The sequence below is a fragment of the Vicugna pacos genome, chromosome 2, assembly GCF_048564905.1.
Source record: "Vicugna pacos chromosome 2, VicPac4, whole genome shotgun sequence".
Taxonomy (NCBI): domain Eukaryota; kingdom Metazoa; phylum Chordata; class Mammalia; order Artiodactyla; family Camelidae; genus Vicugna; species Vicugna pacos.
The window spans coordinates 87,449,653-87,468,322 of record NC_132988.1 but is presented as its reverse complement, the minus strand read 5'-3'; the positions used below and the strand labels follow the sequence as shown (position 1 = coordinate 87,468,322).

The window sequence follows — 18,670 nt, the reverse complement described above, 5'->3', positions numbered from 1 at the left end:
TTCAGATTTTATTCTAAGAGAATTACGTAGCCACTGAAAAGTTGTGTGCAGGGAGTGGTCTGATCTGCTGTATCTTTTAGGAAGATCTCTCTAGCTACTCTTCGAGGAACGGATTGTAGAGGGGCAGGGAGACTAGTTATGAGGCTATTGCTCTGGTCAAATTGAGAGATGATGGCTTGGATTAAGGTGATGGAGATGGAGAGAAGTTGAGATACTTGGGATATATTTGGCATGAATAATAGACAGTTATTGGTGATGCTTTAAAAATGGGGGGTAGGGAAGAAAGACAAATCAAGGAGAATCCTAGATTTTTTGGTATAAATAACTAGGTAGATATTTAGATGCCATTTGCAAAGATGAGAAAGACCAAAGAAAAAGTAGGTTTGAGGGGTTAGGGGAAGAGAAGGAACACCCTACATTTACCATATCAAATTTAAGATGTCCATTATTTGTTTATTCAACGGGTGTTTATAGAGTAGCTATCAACCATTGTTTTGGGCTCTAGGAATATTGTATTGACAAAAGACAAAACCCTGTACTTTTGGAGTTTATATTCTACTAGATGATTCGAAAAATAAAAAGATATATAATATATAGATGGTGGTGAGTGGTGGGATAGGATGCATAATAAATAGTGTGGTTAGATCTGGGAAGTCTTCACTGACAAACGGATACGATAGGAGACTTGAAGGAGGTAGGAGAGTGAGCCATGCAGGTATCTGCTCGAAGAGCCTCCCCGATATCCAACTGGAAGTGTCAAGCAGAGAGTTGGATATATGCGTCTAGATTCTAATGAGAGGTCAAAGTTGAAGGAACAGGTTTGGAGGTCATGTGCACAGAGATGAAATTTCAAAGGTGAGACCAAATGACATCACCAAAGAAGAGGATGTAGGTGGGAAGGGAAGGAGCTCCTGCAGCAGTCCAGTATTTGAGGGCTGAGGAGACGAGGAGACAGATAGAAAAACTAAGACGCAGTAGCACTGCGTAGGAAGAAAAACAGGTATACATAGTGTACAAGAAACCAGAAGGGGACATTTTAAGAAGAGAATGTTGGCTATTGCTAAGAGTTCGTGTAAGATACAAACAGAGGCATTCAGTGGTGTCAGTAACACAGAGCTCGTTAACAGCCTTGACAAGAGCAGTGTCAGTGCAGTGACAGGGACAGAAAGCATTGAGATCCATTGAGGAGGGATTGGTGTATGTGAGAGAGGGGAGAGTGGTGAGGGTGAAGCCCTTGAGAAGGCTGGAGCCGGGACCCAGATCACAAGCAGAGGGTTTGGCATTCGAAGCTTTATCCATAGTAGTGGGAGGGACACAGAGTTTGGTACAGTGCAGATAGGCTGGTAGATTCGATAATGGAAAAAGAAGGGCATTCCTCTCTGATTGCTTCTACTTTTCTCAGTAAGGTAAGTGCATTAACTGTGAGTATTGGAGGAGTTTGAAGGCCAGCTTTAAAAAGGGAGGAGATGGTGAGAAATAGTAAATGCCTGATGTATTCAACTTGCAAGTGGTCCTTCTCAGGTAGTGACTCAGTGTGATTTTTATCCCTCAGCCAGGAGGTTGGAGTCCTATCAGGAAGCTGTCTCTGAAGATGCAGATGCTGCAGGCCCTCCCAGTGGCTCCCTCATCAGTATGGTGAAACCAAGGGCTCCCAGCTGCAGGACAGTTCATAATGGGCCTTTGGGAAGTAAATCCTCAAATCATCTCACTGGGAGCTGTTCTGCTTCAGGAAGTGGAGAAGGAGCCAGTGAAGGGCCTCATTCCAGACAGGCTGCTTTCAGTAGCCCCATTGTAAGTGTGAATGCGTGACTTGAATCTCGTATGTCCACAGTGAATAAGGAAGGAACATCCTTTTGATTAGAATAGAGCCAAACACCGCTGTCTTTTCTAGCTGGGAAGAGACTGCATAATTGCAGGTCAGTGTGATTGCCACACATTCCAGCTTCCTAATTCTGGAGAGAATTCAGTTTGAGAAAGAGTATGTCACTTCTGAAAAAACATAATATTTCTGATCAGGATTGATCATGTGTGAGCCTGGAAAAGGCTGCCTTGGTTTGAGGATCATGGCTCCCTCTCAGAACCAGGAAAGCCTACCAGAGGTATCTCATAGACAGGTAAGTGTATCTGATTGATAGGGAAATTCAAAGGCCTTTTGGTATCCTCAAGGCCTTTTTTCATCTCTTTGTAATCTTCCCCCAAATCCCACCAAACCTGTGTCCTCTTCCCCATTCCTTGTCCTCAGAAGGTCATTTTCTAATATTTCCATATGAGAGCTCAACAGGGTGTGTTCTTGAGTCGCGAGGAGAAAAGAGAGAGGACCATGTAGGAGATGGGAAAGAGAAAAATACTTGTGTGAAAGAATTAGAAGTCAAAGTTTGGCTGTACTTAAAGTTACTTCTATGAAATTTCAGCTACCTTCCCTGCCCTCCACAGTTCATTAACTATTGTGTTTTGCCAAGATGAGGATTCCCCAGCCATGAGATTGATAACCAATTGGTGACCTCTTGAAATGGGTGACATAACAAGAACAAATTAGCCTTAGGGAACCTTTGTATTTCTATATTGAATTTGTGTATGAATCTCCTAGTAGAGATGTGATCTCAGTAGACCCCAGGGATCTTTTGTCCTGGAAAGGGCTTGAGAGGAATCTGGCTCTTTTCAGAGTTCCAGCAGATGTGCAATTTCAGCAACTAGGACAATCATTTTACCACCACTCATCCAGGGCTTTTCTTAGCTCAGGTGTCACCTCCTTAGTAAACCTTACTGCTCACTAATCCAAAGTACATTCCATCCTCCCAACTCCTGTCTCACTCTAGAAGCATCTTACCTATTTGTTGATAGGTTAGTGTTTTGGATCTGCAGTCTTCCCCACCTAAAATATGAATTCCATATAGCCAGGATCCCATCTGTTCTGTGCACCCATCTCTCCTTAAGGAGTGCCTGACACCAGAGATCAACAATAAATATTTATGGAATGAGTGAGTCAGTTAATCAATTAGCAGAAGACAGTGGCACAGTACTAGATACTGGGATACAAAATGAATAAGACATGCCCCCATTCCTCAGCTTTGTCCTAGGTAGAGGATATATTAGTAAGTAAAGATAATCCTGCATTAAAGATGCAGTCATGCTAGTTAATCCAGAGTATGGTGAGGACACAGAAGTGAGTGATCAACTCTAAGGGATGAGAAGGGATGAAAAAAGGCTACACAAAAGAGGTAAACTTGATTTATGATTAAACTAATGAGTAGGGGTTTACAGAAAAAGAAGGAAGAGCCCTGGGGCGGACAGCATGTAGCATGTGCCACAGGCTTGGAACCGCAGGGCTGGGGCGGACTTCATGTAGAGGAGGAGCTGTCCATGGTGGTTATTGGCCTTTGTCTTTTTCCTTCGGGTCTGTGGTATTTAGGGATCTGAGGAAGAAGACAGTTGTGTCTGTTTTTAAGTCGAAGTTGTCCAGATGGAGGTGTGAGTCCCTAAGACTAGAGTGAGGGTGGTGGTGGGAAATGAAATAAAAACAGGTGGACCTGTTCAGGAATAGGTGGAAGTGGGGAGGAGCGGGGCATGGTGTTAGAGCTCAGTCAGCTCGCTCTCTCATGCACACAGTATCTTTGTCCCTTCTTAAGCCTTGGGCATTTTAGATTTTGCCTAAACAATTAAAGTGGGTCCTGATCACTCCAGTTTTAAAACAAACTTAATATTCAGTATATAGTAAGGCTACCCAAAAGCTTTGTCTGACAGTCTGAGAGAGCAGAGAGGTGTCTTAGCCAGTGTTTGATTATTTAATTCTGATTTATATTGGGGTAAAAAAAGAAAGAGAGGGGAGGGAGGGTGACAGGGAGGAAGCAGAATGTGAAGTCTGCAGCCTGGTAGAAAGGGATAATATGAATGATGGTGGCAAACCTAAAATTTCAAATAGCTAGGTGTTACCTAAGATGAGGACAAAGATGCTGGACTCCCACCATGAAACAGATAAGGCTTAATTTAATTATGGGAAGCGGTCCACATTGTGCTTGGTATTCTGGTTAGGAGGATACATTTTCCCTGCATTTAAAAAAAAATAAAAATGTCTCTCTGAGGCCTAATGGGAGCGGTGTATGGATTTGTTTTCTGAAGAGTAACATCTTTTTAATGTTTCTCCACCCCTTTCTTGATGGAGGATAAACCCAGCAAGTATTTGATGGTAACATACAACAATAAGCTTGTCCATGTGCCAGGTACTGAGTTAGGGATCCAAAAACCTGTAAGATAAGGTCTTTCCTTTAAAGGAGCTACAGACTTTGGGGAGAGAAGTACATACACATGGGATCATCTAAAGCAGGATGGTGTGGGCCTGAGTCCTGGGGTAATAGGACTTCAGAGAAGGCAGAGCTATGCATCACAGGAAAAAAGAGCAAAAGTTGATTTTGTAATAAAAGGTCTCCATGAGGAAGATTTAGATCTTAGGAAAAACATCTGTGGTCTTATAGGTAAGAACTGCATATGATAACCCTATACACTCTCCTCAATTCAGCAATGAAATACCTTAGTCACTAGGGATTAACTTATTTTAGAGTCACCAACAAAGGGGAAGAATGTTCTATCCCCACAGCCTCATTCTGATATGGATCTTTCCTTAAATCTTTTTCTGGGCTCTTCTTTTATATATTATTTTATGATGCTTTTGGGGTCTTGTATGGTCCTGAGTTTCTCACATTTCTTTTGACAATACTTCTTATAAGCACATTGTTGCTGACCAGAGCTCCAGCTTTGGTCAGCTCCAGCATCTCTTTTTAAACTCTCCTGGTCACACACAGATTTGTAAATTCCCCAAATGACATATTAGATTGACTTAGGTCCATAGCATTTTTCACAAAGACAGAAATTATAAATCTTTCATCAGTCTTAGATTGACTTCAAATTGCAGTAGGGTCCTTATGTCCCGAAGCCAGTTATTAGTCAAGGTAGAGATCATTGCTACAATGAAATCACTATTTGCTTCTGAGGACTCCAACTACTAATCGTGTTCCTGAGAATAAATGTCTCTGAAAAAAAAAAAAAAACTAGGGGAAGTCTGTGCATACTAGCTGCTGCTTGGAGATTTCTCGGTACCCATTAAATGCTCGTAGAGGTGCTGCAGTAAAGTGACCTGTTGAAACATTTCTTAAACGTATTTCGGTATGGAACTCTTTGGGTTTTTGCTTGATATCTGTAAACATTCTGAGAAGGATGCCTCTGGAAATGTTGCTCCAACTCATGGCGTCTCTCACTCACTAGATGACAGTATGATCACAGGTCTTCACCGACACCACGCAATAAGCTTCCCAAGCATCAAGCAAGAGAGAGTGTTAGACTTTGCCACACTCTTCCGCTGACTTTGGCAAGAAGATCCTTGAGGAAAGGGTGGTTCTCTGAGTAACTGAGGGCCAGCACAGGCATGGCGCAGCGTTTCTATGTGTGAGACTCGTGAGGAAATGTTGTGACTCATTAATGAACGACCTTCAGGTTACCAGTGCCTATGAACTCCATCAACCTCAACAAGACTCAAATTTTGCTAAGTCACATATCACAGAACAGTAGATGTTGATGTGTTCAGATAGAAATTTAAGAATGCTTCGTGATACCCGAAAACCGGGCCCTTTAGAACCTATTGTGAGCCTGGTAACCTGTCTGAAGACGAGTGTGTCATTCGAGAAGGGAAAGGAACATTGCATTATGTGGGTTTCTGTTGTGCTGGTCGCATCTCACTCATTATCTCATGTACTTTGTCCATCTCACACTTTTAGGTGCTTGTTGTAACAACACTGTGTCTTGCTGGATTTTTCAGGAAACTGACGTGGTACCAGACACAAGGCTCTTGGACAAGTTTAGTCAGATCACACCCCAGCTTTTGGCCTCACTGGATGAGACCACCCCAGACCCACCCCTGGAGGCTCTGTACATCATCGACTTCTTTATTGCGTTGGCAATCTGCAACACAGTAGTGGTTTCTGCTCCTAACCAACCACGGCAGAAGGTAAGGTCTCTAATGCAAACAGGGGTCACCTTCCAGAAGAGAACTTGGGTATAAATATACTTGTTATGTGGTCTTGCTGTGTAGATAGTAATTAGTAATAGTAACAGGTGACATTTATGCGTTGCTTAATCTGTACTCTGAGCTTACTGATGTTCTAAGTGGTTTATGGGTATTAATACGTTTAATCCTCCCAGCAGCCCCGTGAACTAGGTACCATTCCTCTGCTAGCCCCCATTTTACAGCTGAGCTTCAGTGACTTGCCCAGGGTCACAGGATCAGTTTGTGGGGGAGGTGGGGTTGAGCCCAGGAAGTCTGACTCAGTGCTGCCGGACCGTTTGGAAGGACAGCTGATGAGAGCAGGTCTTGGGACATGTGACTCTGTTCATTTTGCTTTAGTTTCCTTACCAAACTGAAGCTTTCTCTGATCCTCCTGAGACCTCCAGCATATGTGCTGCATCAAGCAAAATATGAAGTATTGGAGTCCTTATTAAGTTTCATGATCATGTACCTTTTCATGTACCCGTCGTGTTCATTTAAACTCAGTCCAGCACATCTGTAATATACCAAGGTTCTGCAGTTCCCTGACAAGCTAGATTTTTAAAGTCTATTTTGTAGCTTAGAATTCATGGAAAATTCACTTTCAGTTAAAAAGGAAAATTTGTTGTAGAGACAGGTGATTCACCACTTGCTGTGTTACCTACCTTGAGTGTGACCATCTCCCCTTTTGCACACATCCACTGAAAACTCAATCTGCAGCACAGCCCGATTCAATTTTAATTATCCCTCAGCTCATTTTCTTTTGGCAACTTCAGAGGTGGTCAGTTTTAACATAAAAATAATTTAATTCCCATTAAGTTATCATCTGATCAGAAACTGTCTCTTTGTAAGATTTCGACTAGTAATTTTCTCTTTGAAAACTGATGATGCAGTTAGAGAATAAACCACTGGATCTTCTTTCTCCTCACATAACACTTTTTCATATACGTCTGTTTCCAATGCAGACATCTTTTGATGTTTATGCTTAAGAAATATTGTTGCCTTATCCTCAAAGAAGATAGTATTCTGTGGCCTGAAAGAAAATCTGTGTAGGCCTGTAAGAGCCTAGGCTTCATGCTACTTCAAGGTAATGATGGAAAGGCAGAGCATAAAGAGCGGATAGAATTCACGTGCAGTTCAGAAAGCTCACCTGTGGTCGAGTTTCATTTTTCATTTCTGAGTTGCCAGTAAATTTGAAAATTGACCAGCACGAGTCCCTCGAACTGTCAAAAAATTAATAATTATTAGAACACTTTTTAGTTCCTTGGTCGTCTTCTTTCTTTCTTTCTTTCTGTTTAATGGATGCACTGGGGATCGAACCTCATACATGCTAAGCTTAATCTCTGCCACTGAGTTATTACCCACCCACCCCTTGGGCATTTCTGAATGAGAACATTTTAGAATTCTATTAATTGGTCTTCACAATTTGTATCAAGTTCTAAGTTTAATCACTGATAAAAATTAAGATCTAGAAGAAATCAGGCTATGAACAAGAAAAAATTCTCTAAAAATAGAAATTTGAATTCATATTATGATTCTGATCATTCTTCCACAAGCTACCTTATTGGCCTATTTTTTTAAGTCATATTAGCAACCATTTTAGAATCTGGAAAACAAAAGAAAGAATACATGTTGTTAATTTTTTGATTTGCTATCTTTCAGTGTTTCAAATGTGCATTATTTATTTGTTCTTACACTATTCATACTGTTTTTATAGATTTTTCAATCTTTGCCCATAATCTTTATAAACTTTAGGTATTATATAATATTTAAGAAGAGGTTTCTAATTTGCTATTATTGAATACTTAACTTGCTTATAATTTTTAAATAGTCATTGCTAGGATGCATACAATAAAGATGATTAATTTTCTACTTTTTAAGTTATTTCATTAGGAAAAATTGCTATAAGTATGCCCACTGCTAGCAATATTAGCCTTTTATGTCTTTTGCTGTCAGTGTCAGATTTCTTCCTAAGTGGCTGTAGAAATTCACAATGCCATCCACATTAGCACATCTTTTTCATCATGGCTATTTTAATTTTTATTAATGTCTTCTGTGGTGGTTTAAGAAAGAAGCAGGCTGCTAGCTATTTAAGGGAGTGATCATTCTTCGCATCGGTTTTTGTTTTTTTTTTCCGGTTTGACTTCAGAGTTGTTATCAACTGCTTTTGACTGTATTCTTGAGACCTTGTCCCAAATGATCCTTCCCTAGGTCGGACTCTCTGCTCTGAGTGGAATGCCCATTAAGTCTCTGGAAGAGATTAAAAGCCTCTTCCAGAGACTGTCCGTCCGAAGGTCGAGCTCGCCATCTCTTGCCAGTGGGAAGGAGCCATGGTCGGGGGTCCCACACGCCTTTGTGAGCAGGCTGCCTCTCTTCAGCCGAACGAAACCCGCTTCACCTGTGGAGGAAGACGTCTCCCGGACAGACCGCAGCCCCCAGGGCTCTGGTACCTCAGCTCGTCCCATCGAAACTGAGAAACGAAACGGCGACACGGATGTCGCCGGCAGCAAGGCGGAACCCCTGCCTGGACAGCCCTTGGCCTCCAGCCTGTGCTACGAGGCCGAGAGCCCGGATGAGGCGGCGCTGGTGTACGCGGCCCGGGCTTACCAGTGCACCCTGCGGTCGCGGTCTCCGGAGCGGGTCGTGCTGGACTTCGCTGCTTTGGGACCGTTAACATTTCAGCTCCTCCACATCCTGCCCTTCGACTCAGTGAGAAAAAGGATGTCCGTTGTGGTCCGGCACCCGCTCTCCGGCCAGGTGGTGGTGTACACGAAGGGCGCGGACTCTGTGGTCATGCGGCTGCTGGCGGCGGCGGCCCCAGGTGGGTCCCTGCGGGCAGAGACGGAGGGGCAGGAAGCCCTGGGGAGGGGACGCCCGCTCCCAGTGGCCTCCAAAGGCAGACAAGCCGATGTGTGAGGATCACTCACACTTGGTGCAGGCGGGGAAGCTGCCTAGGTTTGGTGAGAAAGCACCGAAGTTCGGGCGTTGCGCAGACCGCGGTTCAAATCTGGATCCTGACGTTAGCTATGACCTGATAGTCGCCGAACTGTTCCGTGCCCAAGCCCTCAGTGAGCGGGGATTAGCGTACCTCCTGTGCAGGTTCCCGGGAGGTTGAATGATCAACTATCTGCAGTAAAGGCAGCGCCCCTGCGCAGAGCCTGGAGAGCGGTACGTGCGCGGGGAATGGTAACCAGCATTCCCATAGTCATTGCGACTGACCGTTACCGATGGTGTGGGAACAGTGTTTGTGTTAAGTCCTTGGCACCTTCCTCTCCCCAGGGAGAACGGAACAGGGAAGGATTCATTTTGAGGAGTCCCTTTTCTAAGTGGATTCAAAACTACAAGGCCTTTGTTTGTTGCAGGTTAAGCGACCATTGTTTTTAAAGAGATGTCTGTACTCGGGCAGACTGGACCACTTGTGTTTTGTTAATTATTTCAGATGGACCAAGTCTGGAAAAACAGCAGGTGATGATAAGGGAGCAAACGCAGAAGCACTTGGATGGCTACGCCAAGCGGGGCCTGCGCACTCTGTGTATAGCAAAGAGGGTGAGCCTGCGCCCTGCACCCCGTGGCTTCCTTCACCCCGTGTTTGACTCTCATTTTACTAGAACTAGCATGCATCAAACCCAGTCCGGGCTCTGGGGAAAGTGCTTGGGCCACTGGCCCTCTTATGTAGCTTCTTTATTCCTTGTATATGAGTTGGTTGGAGTTTGTCTGCAAAGAATTTTGCCAACAATGTGCCTCAAAATTATGTTCTCTGAGTTCTCACAGATTTCAGTCTGAGTTGTTTTGTATGTAAACTGCAGTTTGGCTGGGACTAAAATCCCCAGGTCCTGCTGCTGTCTTTCTCTGAGTGTCCTGTAAATATCATTCCCCATCTTATAGCATTAGAAGTGCTTTGGAAAGAATCAGGCCAGAGACTGGCCTTAATTTTCCCCATGTAAGTTCTAGGTATTTTTCCTTATATGCTCGTAAGTCTGTATCTGCAAATCCAGGTAAATTGACTAAATATTATCTCAGTGTCGATTATTCGCTATTGAGAATAATCCTGGGACATGATATATCCTTTAGAATAAAAACTTAATAAAAAAGAAGACAGAGCTCCAAGAAGTGATTTTATTACCAGAACCACCCCTGGGGGCATGGGAGAAAGAGATACGGAGCCTTTTAAGAGTGAATTGGTCAAGGTTTTTGTGCCACTTGGCCAGTGGGGTATGGCTTACTATTGACCAAGTCCAGCTGCTCAGCTGTAATGAGGCTATGCAGGGCTTTACCTTCCCCCACTGATAAGCCAAGGCATCTCTAGCCCCATCCCTACAACCAGGGCCACAACCACGTCCCCAACAGCACACCTGGACAATGTATTTCTTCCTTCTGTGAGCAAACTCCAGTAGCTCACTGTTGCAGAGAAGGGAGGGAAGTCTACTTGGGGTGGAGAAGGGAGAGTCTAGTAAGGACTAGTAAAGCCCTTCTCTTTCCAATCACGAGAAGGATGTGCTTTTGAGGGAGGGAAGGGAGTTTCTTGTAAAGATACAGCAGAGACTTTGATGAACATTGAAGGACGAGAAATGAGGCAGCCCACATGGGAGAATGATTAGAGAAGAACAAAAGAGGCTGCTCTGGCCAGCTTTCTCCCCCTGCTGTTGTCTTCTCCCTTCCTGGCTCTCAGCCTTGCAGTTAATTTTTGCGGAGTATCAATTTCCCCTCCTTCAGTCTGGGCTCTAGCTAGCAGAGAAAACAGAGAGATATCTGTAGATCAGAGTCAGTGTGTTAATGGCTTCCCAGTAATTCCCAAACTGTAGAGTTCCTGGGAGACCTGAATTGGAGACTGTAGCTATAATCTGAGACCAGCACAGGGGTCTCTCATTTCTTATTTAAATTCTAGCTTTTAGGAACTTTCTTAGGGCAAGTGGGATCTGTTGTAGACTCCAAGACACTTAGTCAACCAGCTTCATGGAGTCAAAAGCCTGCATCACACATTTGTAAGAAGAATGGAGAATTCATGATCAAAACAGAACCCCTGCCTTTTCAGTGGACTGATCCTGTCCTGATAAAAATGTAACCCAATGGGTGTCAGATTCTCCCAATCAGATTACCTTGTGGGCAAGAGCGAGTAGGTAAATTGCCTCACCGCACTTAGTGCTCCTTTATAAGAACTGAAAGTAGATTTCTCTCTGACACCCTGAAGACAAAGGAAAATGTGTCATTGGTTCCTTCTCCAGGAATTCCACTCCGTTTTTTGTTTGGAAGAGGACTTTCTTAATTTACCCATATGGTCTCCTCTTTCCTTTAACCTTTACAAATAACTAACCCCATAAACCAACCATCAAAAGACATTAAAGGTGCTGCTAGCTACATAATAACCTGAAACTGAATCGTCCAGACACCACTTTCTCAAATGCACTATTAGAATCAACCTGAATTTAACTACCAAGTGGAGCCTTCTCCCAACTGTATACTTCCTGGTTTAATTAAATAGATTAATCCTCTTTCATCATGTACGGTGCCTAGAATTTCCCAGAGACATTAAGCTACAGGGTCCATCCATCGTCAGTGTTGCACTGGTCTGATCACAGAGCTCAGGGAGTCTGTGACCCGGTGGTCCCAGGCTGCGGACCTGGCCTGAGTGCACCCAGAGAGAGGAATACCTAAAACAGGTTGATGACTTGACATTTTTCCAGGGGTCAGTCCTGGCAGGATTGTCAAATGGCCTGCCTCACACCCTTTTTTCCGCCATAGGTTATGAGTGACACTGAATATGCAGAGTGGTTGAGTAATCATTTTTCAGCTGAAACCAGCATTGACAACAGGGAAGAATTACTACTTGAATCTGCCATGAAGTTGGAGAACAAACTGACTTTACTTGGTAGGTAGACAGCTGTTGTATTGTCTGAATGGGGAGTTTTCAGAAATACTTGACGTCTCTAAATAAGTCATTCACCAGTGCCTTTTTTTTTTCACTTTGATCTGATGTATGTGGTCCTACCCACCCTGTCTAGTTAAATTCCTGCCCAATTTCCAATTCTTTCCATTTTATTTTCCACTGCAGTAGGTTAGACTTCATTTGTGGTGGGATCAGGGTGATCATTCTTAAGATCATTTAAAAATTCAGCACTTAACATAGAGTACAAATCCAGATAAGTACCCTGGTTCAAGAGAAGAAAGCTAAGGTTTCTTGCTAGGATATTGGATGAGGTATTTAGTATGTGTGGTCTTTTTGAATCTATACAACAAATCTCCATTTTATTTAGAAGAAACTTGGGGCACAGAACAGTTTAATGACCCCTCGATGTCACATGCTCGGTACTGGCAGAGCTAGGAAGCAGCTCAGATCTGCCTCCCTCTAGGGCTTGCATTCTTTATTCTGTATCTACAACTGGACTCATGAAATGTATGTCTCTCTCTCCGGTTACTTTCCAGTTCCAACTAAAAGTTGTACAACTGACACCTCTTTTCTCAGATTGAGCTGCCTCTTAAAATCACCTGGAGCGCTTTATCAAAAGCTGATGCCTACCCAGGGATTCTGATTCAGTCGGTCTGATAGGTGGCCTGGGCATTTGAGGTTTTAAAAGCTCCCCAAGCAGTTCGAAGAGAGGCAGCCAGTGTTGAGAAACACTGCCCTGGAGTCTGCACATCTAGAGTCTCATACAAGTGTTAACACACCAAGACACAAGTCTCTGAGCTCCGTTCCTCTGGTTCAGAGAAAAACGATGATCTAACTTGGTCTCTAGCCAGTAGAGTAAGGATATTCCTCCCAAGTCATTTCTCCATTTTGCTGTGATGGGTATAGGTCCACGGTTCCTCCTCTGCTGTTCCAGTCTCAAAACTGCTCTGTGGGTTTTAGTGCCAAAAGTCATTTAGCAGCAAAATCAGGCCTGAGTTGATGAGACAATTTAAAGTCTTTATTATCCTAATTAATGTGGTTGTTATAATTTGTAAGTTTTTCTAAAAAGATTAATATGCTTGATGAACAGATATTGCAAAATACACATGTACCATCTTACCTTTTTAAAATCTGCAAAACTTTTGAATTCCAAAGCATCTTGCCCCAGTTGTCTCAGAAAAGGGAATTATGGACTTGTATCATGAGAGAGCATTAAAAATAGGTATTACATGTTGCTGACCAGAACATTCTTTAAAAGCCTGTCCCTCCCCTTGGGAGTATCATAGAATTATAAGATTGCGGAGTGAGGCTACAAAGGTAATTGAATAACACCCCTTCAATTTACAAAGATGCAAGCTGGCCAAAAGGAGAGCAAGTTTAATAAACTCATCGATTACTAAAGCTTTCCTCCCAAAAGATTACTTTGTATATGATTCTGGTCTGGGTCTTCACTCTTCACTTGGATCCCTCCAAGCTCCTGGAGGTTTGCGTAGTTCAGGCTTGGGTTGGCTAACAGGTGTGATTCAATTATAACCGAGGGGAGCTTCTGCTGGCTTTAGTTTCTTGCAAGGCTGGTTGCACTTTGTTATCTTTTAGGTGCTACTGGCATTGAAGACCGTCTACAGGAGGGTGTCCCCGAGTCTATAGACGCTCTTCACAAAGCCGGAATCAAGATCTGGATGCTGACAGGCGACAAACAGGAGACTGCTGTCAATATTGCTTATGCGTGCAAACTGCTGGAACCAGATGATAAGCTTTTTATCCTCAATACTGAAAGTAAAGTATGTATACTGAGATGAAACCAGTCTTTTGTTTCAAAGCCAGTGGAGTACTTGTGATTTGATAACTATAAGGAGAAAGACGAACCAATAACCATTAGCTCCTTGATAATTAGTTCTTCCATCCAGCAACCTAGTTTGTTCTTCTAAAGGGCTGGAAAAATAGAATGATTCTAAGGAATCATTGCTGAATAAAGGCATTGAAAGAAAGTTTCCTTTTTATTTGCTTTTTTCCCCCCTCCACATCGGATTATCACTGATTTGACAAGATTTAGCCCAGAATGACAAAATATGTCAAGCTCTAGAACAGGAATCTACCTCCCTTTCAAGCTGAGGGGAGGTGGTGATTTCTGTTGGAATCAGGTGAATAAATATTTTTATGGTTATTCTAAAAATAGACTCACAGAATAATTGTGCCCTCTAGTGGTAAATCTTAGCTAGTGCACCTGAGAAGATCAAAAATTGGAGGAACTGTTTAAGGGAAGGGAAAAAAGTGTTTTCCTTTTCTTAAGGAGAAGGAATTTAAGAGGTTTGGACCCAGTCTGTTTTTTTTTTTTTTTTCGATACCCTCCCCTTCCCTCCACCCTGCCACACATCTATAATGCAGATGTTCTCATCAGTTAAACAGGCAATTTATTTTTTTTCAGAAGATTCCTGGTAGAGTGAAACTAAGATTTGTGAGTATTGTTTAGTCTGCTTGGAAAACCTTCCTCCTTCCTTCCTGAGTTGTGAGACTTAATCAGTGACATACAGTCGGTCACAGCAACCTGCTTCTCAGAAACCCTCTGGACCATCTCACTCGGATCACATCTTGGGCCTCTGTCACAGGCTGCCAGGTTTGGTCAGCTGTGTCGTTATGGTCAGGCCCCGAGCAATACCCAACTAGCTGGTGCATCTGGGGGAAAGAGGATTTTCCTTATTCAACGCAGAGTGAGTTCTCCTTGGCAGCTGCCGTGGCCCAGGGACCCACAAGCACAACCACCAGCCAGATCCCGGTACCAGCCGGGAAGTGGCACAAGAAAGTGCTTACTAACTGCAGTCACTAAAGTGGATGTGCCCTGAGTCTGGGAAGACCTGGGCTCAAACGCTTAGCCAGCAGTGACCAAGTATGTGACCTTGGGGAGTTACCCTCGTGAGTCATCATCCTTACCTGTAGGGTAAGACTAACACCTATTTCATAGGCTTGTTGTGGGCATTAAATGAGAAAACAGAAATTGTTTAATGTGGTGCCTGGCAGAAGAAAAGGGTTCAATGAACATGCAGGGGTAAATGTAATCAGTCACTTGTGTTTGATTTTGACTTTGACATTTTCGTGAGCAGTAAAATCATGAGGGCTGTGAAATTTATTTGTAAATATACAGTTTATGGTTAATGATATTTGAAACTACCAACTCAGGAATACTGTTTTTGGAGTATCCACTGTGGACTTTTCTGACTACAAAACTCAAGGATTTTGGCTTTTGTTTTGCTATCAATAGCTATTTTACCTCTTTAAGTTTTTCAGATAACTTAATGGAACACAGCGAGTGAACAGCATTTAATTAAGTTTTATAATACCTTAAATCCACGCACATAAAATCCCAGGCATATAGTGGGGCTCCATCACTACATTAGTTTCTCTTCCCCACTCTCCACCCTCAGAAGATGCCAAGAGTTAAAAATGGAATTGAGGGTCGTGGAGCCCAGTTTGACATTTAGTGAAGGAATTGCTCCTGTGACATTTTAAGTGGGCCACCTGGCAGCAGGGGAGCGTCCAATCATTTCTGTGGTGTAGCGCTTCAACTTTACAAATCTTCATCAGAGGTGCTTCCTAAGTTTGAAAATTAGGTTATAGTTAATGTAGCCACTTACAAACCTTGCGTAGTTTCTGTTCTCATATGTTGTGATTCTTTCTTGTTTTAATATAACCCTAACCCTGGCTTGCTTACTGCTTTTCAGAATTCATTATTTGATTCTTAGAATCCATAAAAGGCTTTTTCCTACATGATCTCACTTGACCATCACAACAAGTAGACAGAGCAGATAAAATTATTCCTGGTTTCTAGCCCGAGACTCCAGAAGGTTGTGATTTGTCAAAGCACCCACATCTGATTATTTGTCCAGCATGCTTTTTGTATTATTGCCTATTATATAATCTCTACTATATATATCTGTACTTATATGTTATTCATGGAGTTAAGTTCTATAAAGCGACTGAAATGCTGAGTTAGCAAAAAACTGAACCATTACCTTTATGGGATATGAAAGATTAGGTTCCCGTGAGCCTCCAGTCACCTTTTTATCAACCAACCAATATATAACCTTGCTTCATGTGTGTTTCTTTTTAAAGGCATCATATTTAATATATGTATAGTTGATTCATTAACATTGAGCTCAAGACCAACAGCATGTAACTCAAGCCTGAGTGAAGCTTGTCTAACACGAGTTTTGTCCATAAGGCACATCGTGCCATCTTGTGCGTGGGAACACTAGCCGCATTAAAGCGCTGCAGTTGGGGGCCATTTAAAACAGTGAAATCTCCAGGAAAAAGCACAGCAATGCAGAAAAACACGTCACCAAACAGGCTGTAAGAAGGACGCTTGTTTCCAGGGTGGGAGCTGACCCACATCAGAGCCTCACCTTGCTCAGCCGCATCCGGGAAGTTGCATGTCACGTGACTCAAATTTTTGGTCACTCTGTGCATGTCCACAAATGACTGAGAAAGCAGCTTGATTGCTGATCACAGGATGACAGATAAATTTTAGCAAATAGGTGAATTTGCAGATACAGAATCTGCAAATAATGAAGATTGACTATATACATGGACATATTTTTTTCTATAATGAAAATATAGTTGATTTACAAAACTAAGCATTTTTGTACCCAAGTAGGAGAATAAGAGCATCTGTAATCAATCTGCAGTCATCAAAGCACAGATAATTGGCATTCAGTTTGAAGGGCGTCCACTCAGACTGCACTCTGCTCTGTGGGCAAATGAATGCTCACACACAGACCGCATGTATACCCTTGTACAGTCTTGTAGCTCTATTTTTTCGGTTAATAAATCTCTCAACCATCATCTCATGTTAAATAGACTGCAGGGGATGTTACTTACTAAATATATTGTTTTAATTTAACCAAACTCCGGAAGGTTTTTAAAAATTTTTTTTACTATTCTGTTTGGAGCCTATAATGAGAATATTTGATTCATCTTTGGATACTTTTCCTTGGGGGCTTTTGAGAAAGATGGGATCAGATTTGTTAACAAAGGTAAAGGTTGCCAGGGAGCTCCATTTTGAAGTTGAATCTTTTGTTTATAGTTTGTGTGGTTGTTAAGCCTTTGTTGTGTTGTGCCTGTGTATCTGTATCTACTTCCCATCTGACTTCGTTGTGGGTTGAGAAACGCTTGATAAAACAGCATTTGAAATAGGAGTACGCATAGCCTCTGAGTGTGGGGCTTCTTCATGAATGGACTGTTTCAGGCTTAGCGTGAAAACGTAAATGCGCCGCTCCTGGATTTTGTTTGGCTCTATCCTTAGTGGTCATTTGATACAGTGATTTCTAGGTCAGCTGATTATTCACGTTCTTGAGTAGAATTCATCCAGCAAGTATTTATTGAGTGCCTAGCACGGCCCTCTCTCAAGCATAGGAATGTTTTGAAAGTAAATTGAAAGTGCCATCTGTCTTCAGAGAACTTCCTAACTAGTGTGGAGTGAGGAGAGTGGAGGGAGGGACCAAACCAAATGTGATGAGTGCCACCAAGAGCACCCGGCCAGAACGTATGCTCTGTGAGGGTGGGGATTTCTGGTGCAGCGATGTATCCCCAGCGCCTAGAATGTTTTCAAGTATACAGTTGTTTTTCAGTAAATACGTCGTGATGAATGAATGCATTGAATCCAGAAGAAGATAAAAATCATAATTACTTTTGAGGTTTTTTGGGGCAGGTTTTGAAGGGGGGTAATCAGGTTTGTTTATTTATTTAATGGAGGTACTAGGGATTGAACCCAGGACCTTGTACATGCTAGGCACGCTCTCTACCACTGAGCTATACCTTCCCTCCATAATTACTTTTAAATTCTGCTGAGTGTTGTGCTTTACACTAGGAACTCTGCTTGTGTTACTTCACTTACTCCTCACAATAGTATTATAATGTAGACATTGGTGTTTTTCATATGAGAAAGTTGAAGCTCATAGAGGTTACGTAATTTGCCTAATGTCAAGCAGGGAGCAAAGGGCAGAATAGGACCAAAGGTCTCTTGAGAGTTGCAGTTTGAGAAGGTAAATTACACAAATAAAGAAATTGTACAACTATTTCTTAGTTGTACTGTTGAAAGCAAGATGTCCCCCATCCTTTTAACGCATGGCCGCGTACACACAGAAGTGTCTGTGGAAGAGCTGTGAGGTCTTTGAAAGGAGCTGATGACTCACCACCTCGGGTTGCTTTGATGCAGCCGTCGTTAAAGAATAATGATGATAAATTCAGCTGGATGTGGCCAGCAAGGGAGCCCCAAGGTTAACGGTCTTTGCCTCTTGGTTTAAGGATGCCTGTGTGATGCTGATGGACACTATTTTGAAAGAAATTCAGAAGAAGAATCCAGCTTCTCCAGAGCCAGCATCATTAAGTGAGGATTTACACCGGCCTCCCGCCGCCCAGAACTCAGGGCTGCAGGCTGGACTCGTCATTACTGGGAAGACCCTGGAGTTTGCCCTGCAGGAAAGTCTGCAGAGGCAGTTCCTGGAGCTGACTGCCTGCTGTCAGGCTGTGGTCTGCTGCCGTGCCACGCCCCTGCAGAAAAGCGAGGTGGTGAAATTGGTACGCAGCCACCTCCAGGTGATGACCTTGGCCATCGGTGAGTGGGGATGGAACCCCGCCCTGTGCTTCTCACTTTCATGTCACGTGAAGTGGTCCTTTGGTCTGTGTTTCCTTCTGCACATCTGTTAACCCTTCTGTGGGTCTGTCCTTTTCCTCCCCCACTTTCCCTTCCGCTTTTCCTCTCT

At 42.9% G+C, this 18,670-nt stretch overlaps 1 protein-coding gene and 1 long non-coding RNA gene across 5 annotated transcripts in view; one reads left to right on the top strand and one right to left on the bottom strand.

The window, feature by feature from the left end:
* ATP10D (ATPase phospholipid transporting 10D (putative)) overlaps positions 1–18,670 on the top strand; it is a 94,970-nt gene that overhangs the window by 56,206 nt on the left and 20,094 nt on the right. For all 4 annotated transcript variants that reach the window (XM_072944456.1, XM_072944443.1, XM_072944454.1 and 1 more), the window contains exons 10-16: positions 1,553–1,791; positions 5,807–5,995; positions 8,243–8,852; positions 9,471–9,577; positions 11,771–11,897; positions 13,512–13,696; positions 18,213–18,522. In XM_072944456.1, the coding sequence (XP_072800557.1) occupies positions 1,553–1,791; positions 5,807–5,995; positions 8,243–8,852; positions 9,471–9,577; positions 11,771–11,897; positions 13,512–13,696; positions 18,213–18,522 (1,767 nt within the window). The remainder of the gene's footprint in view (positions 1–1,552; positions 1,792–5,806; positions 5,996–8,242; positions 8,853–9,470; positions 9,578–11,770; positions 11,898–13,511; positions 13,697–18,212; positions 18,523–18,670) is intronic.
* Positions 3,213–8,915, bottom strand: LOC140687488 (uncharacterized). Its single transcript, XR_012061886.1, has 3 exons — positions 8,639–8,915; positions 7,182–7,254; positions 3,213–3,413 (listed from the first exon to the last, which is right to left on the bottom strand). It is a non-coding gene; the product is annotated as an uncharacterized lncRNA (long non-coding RNA).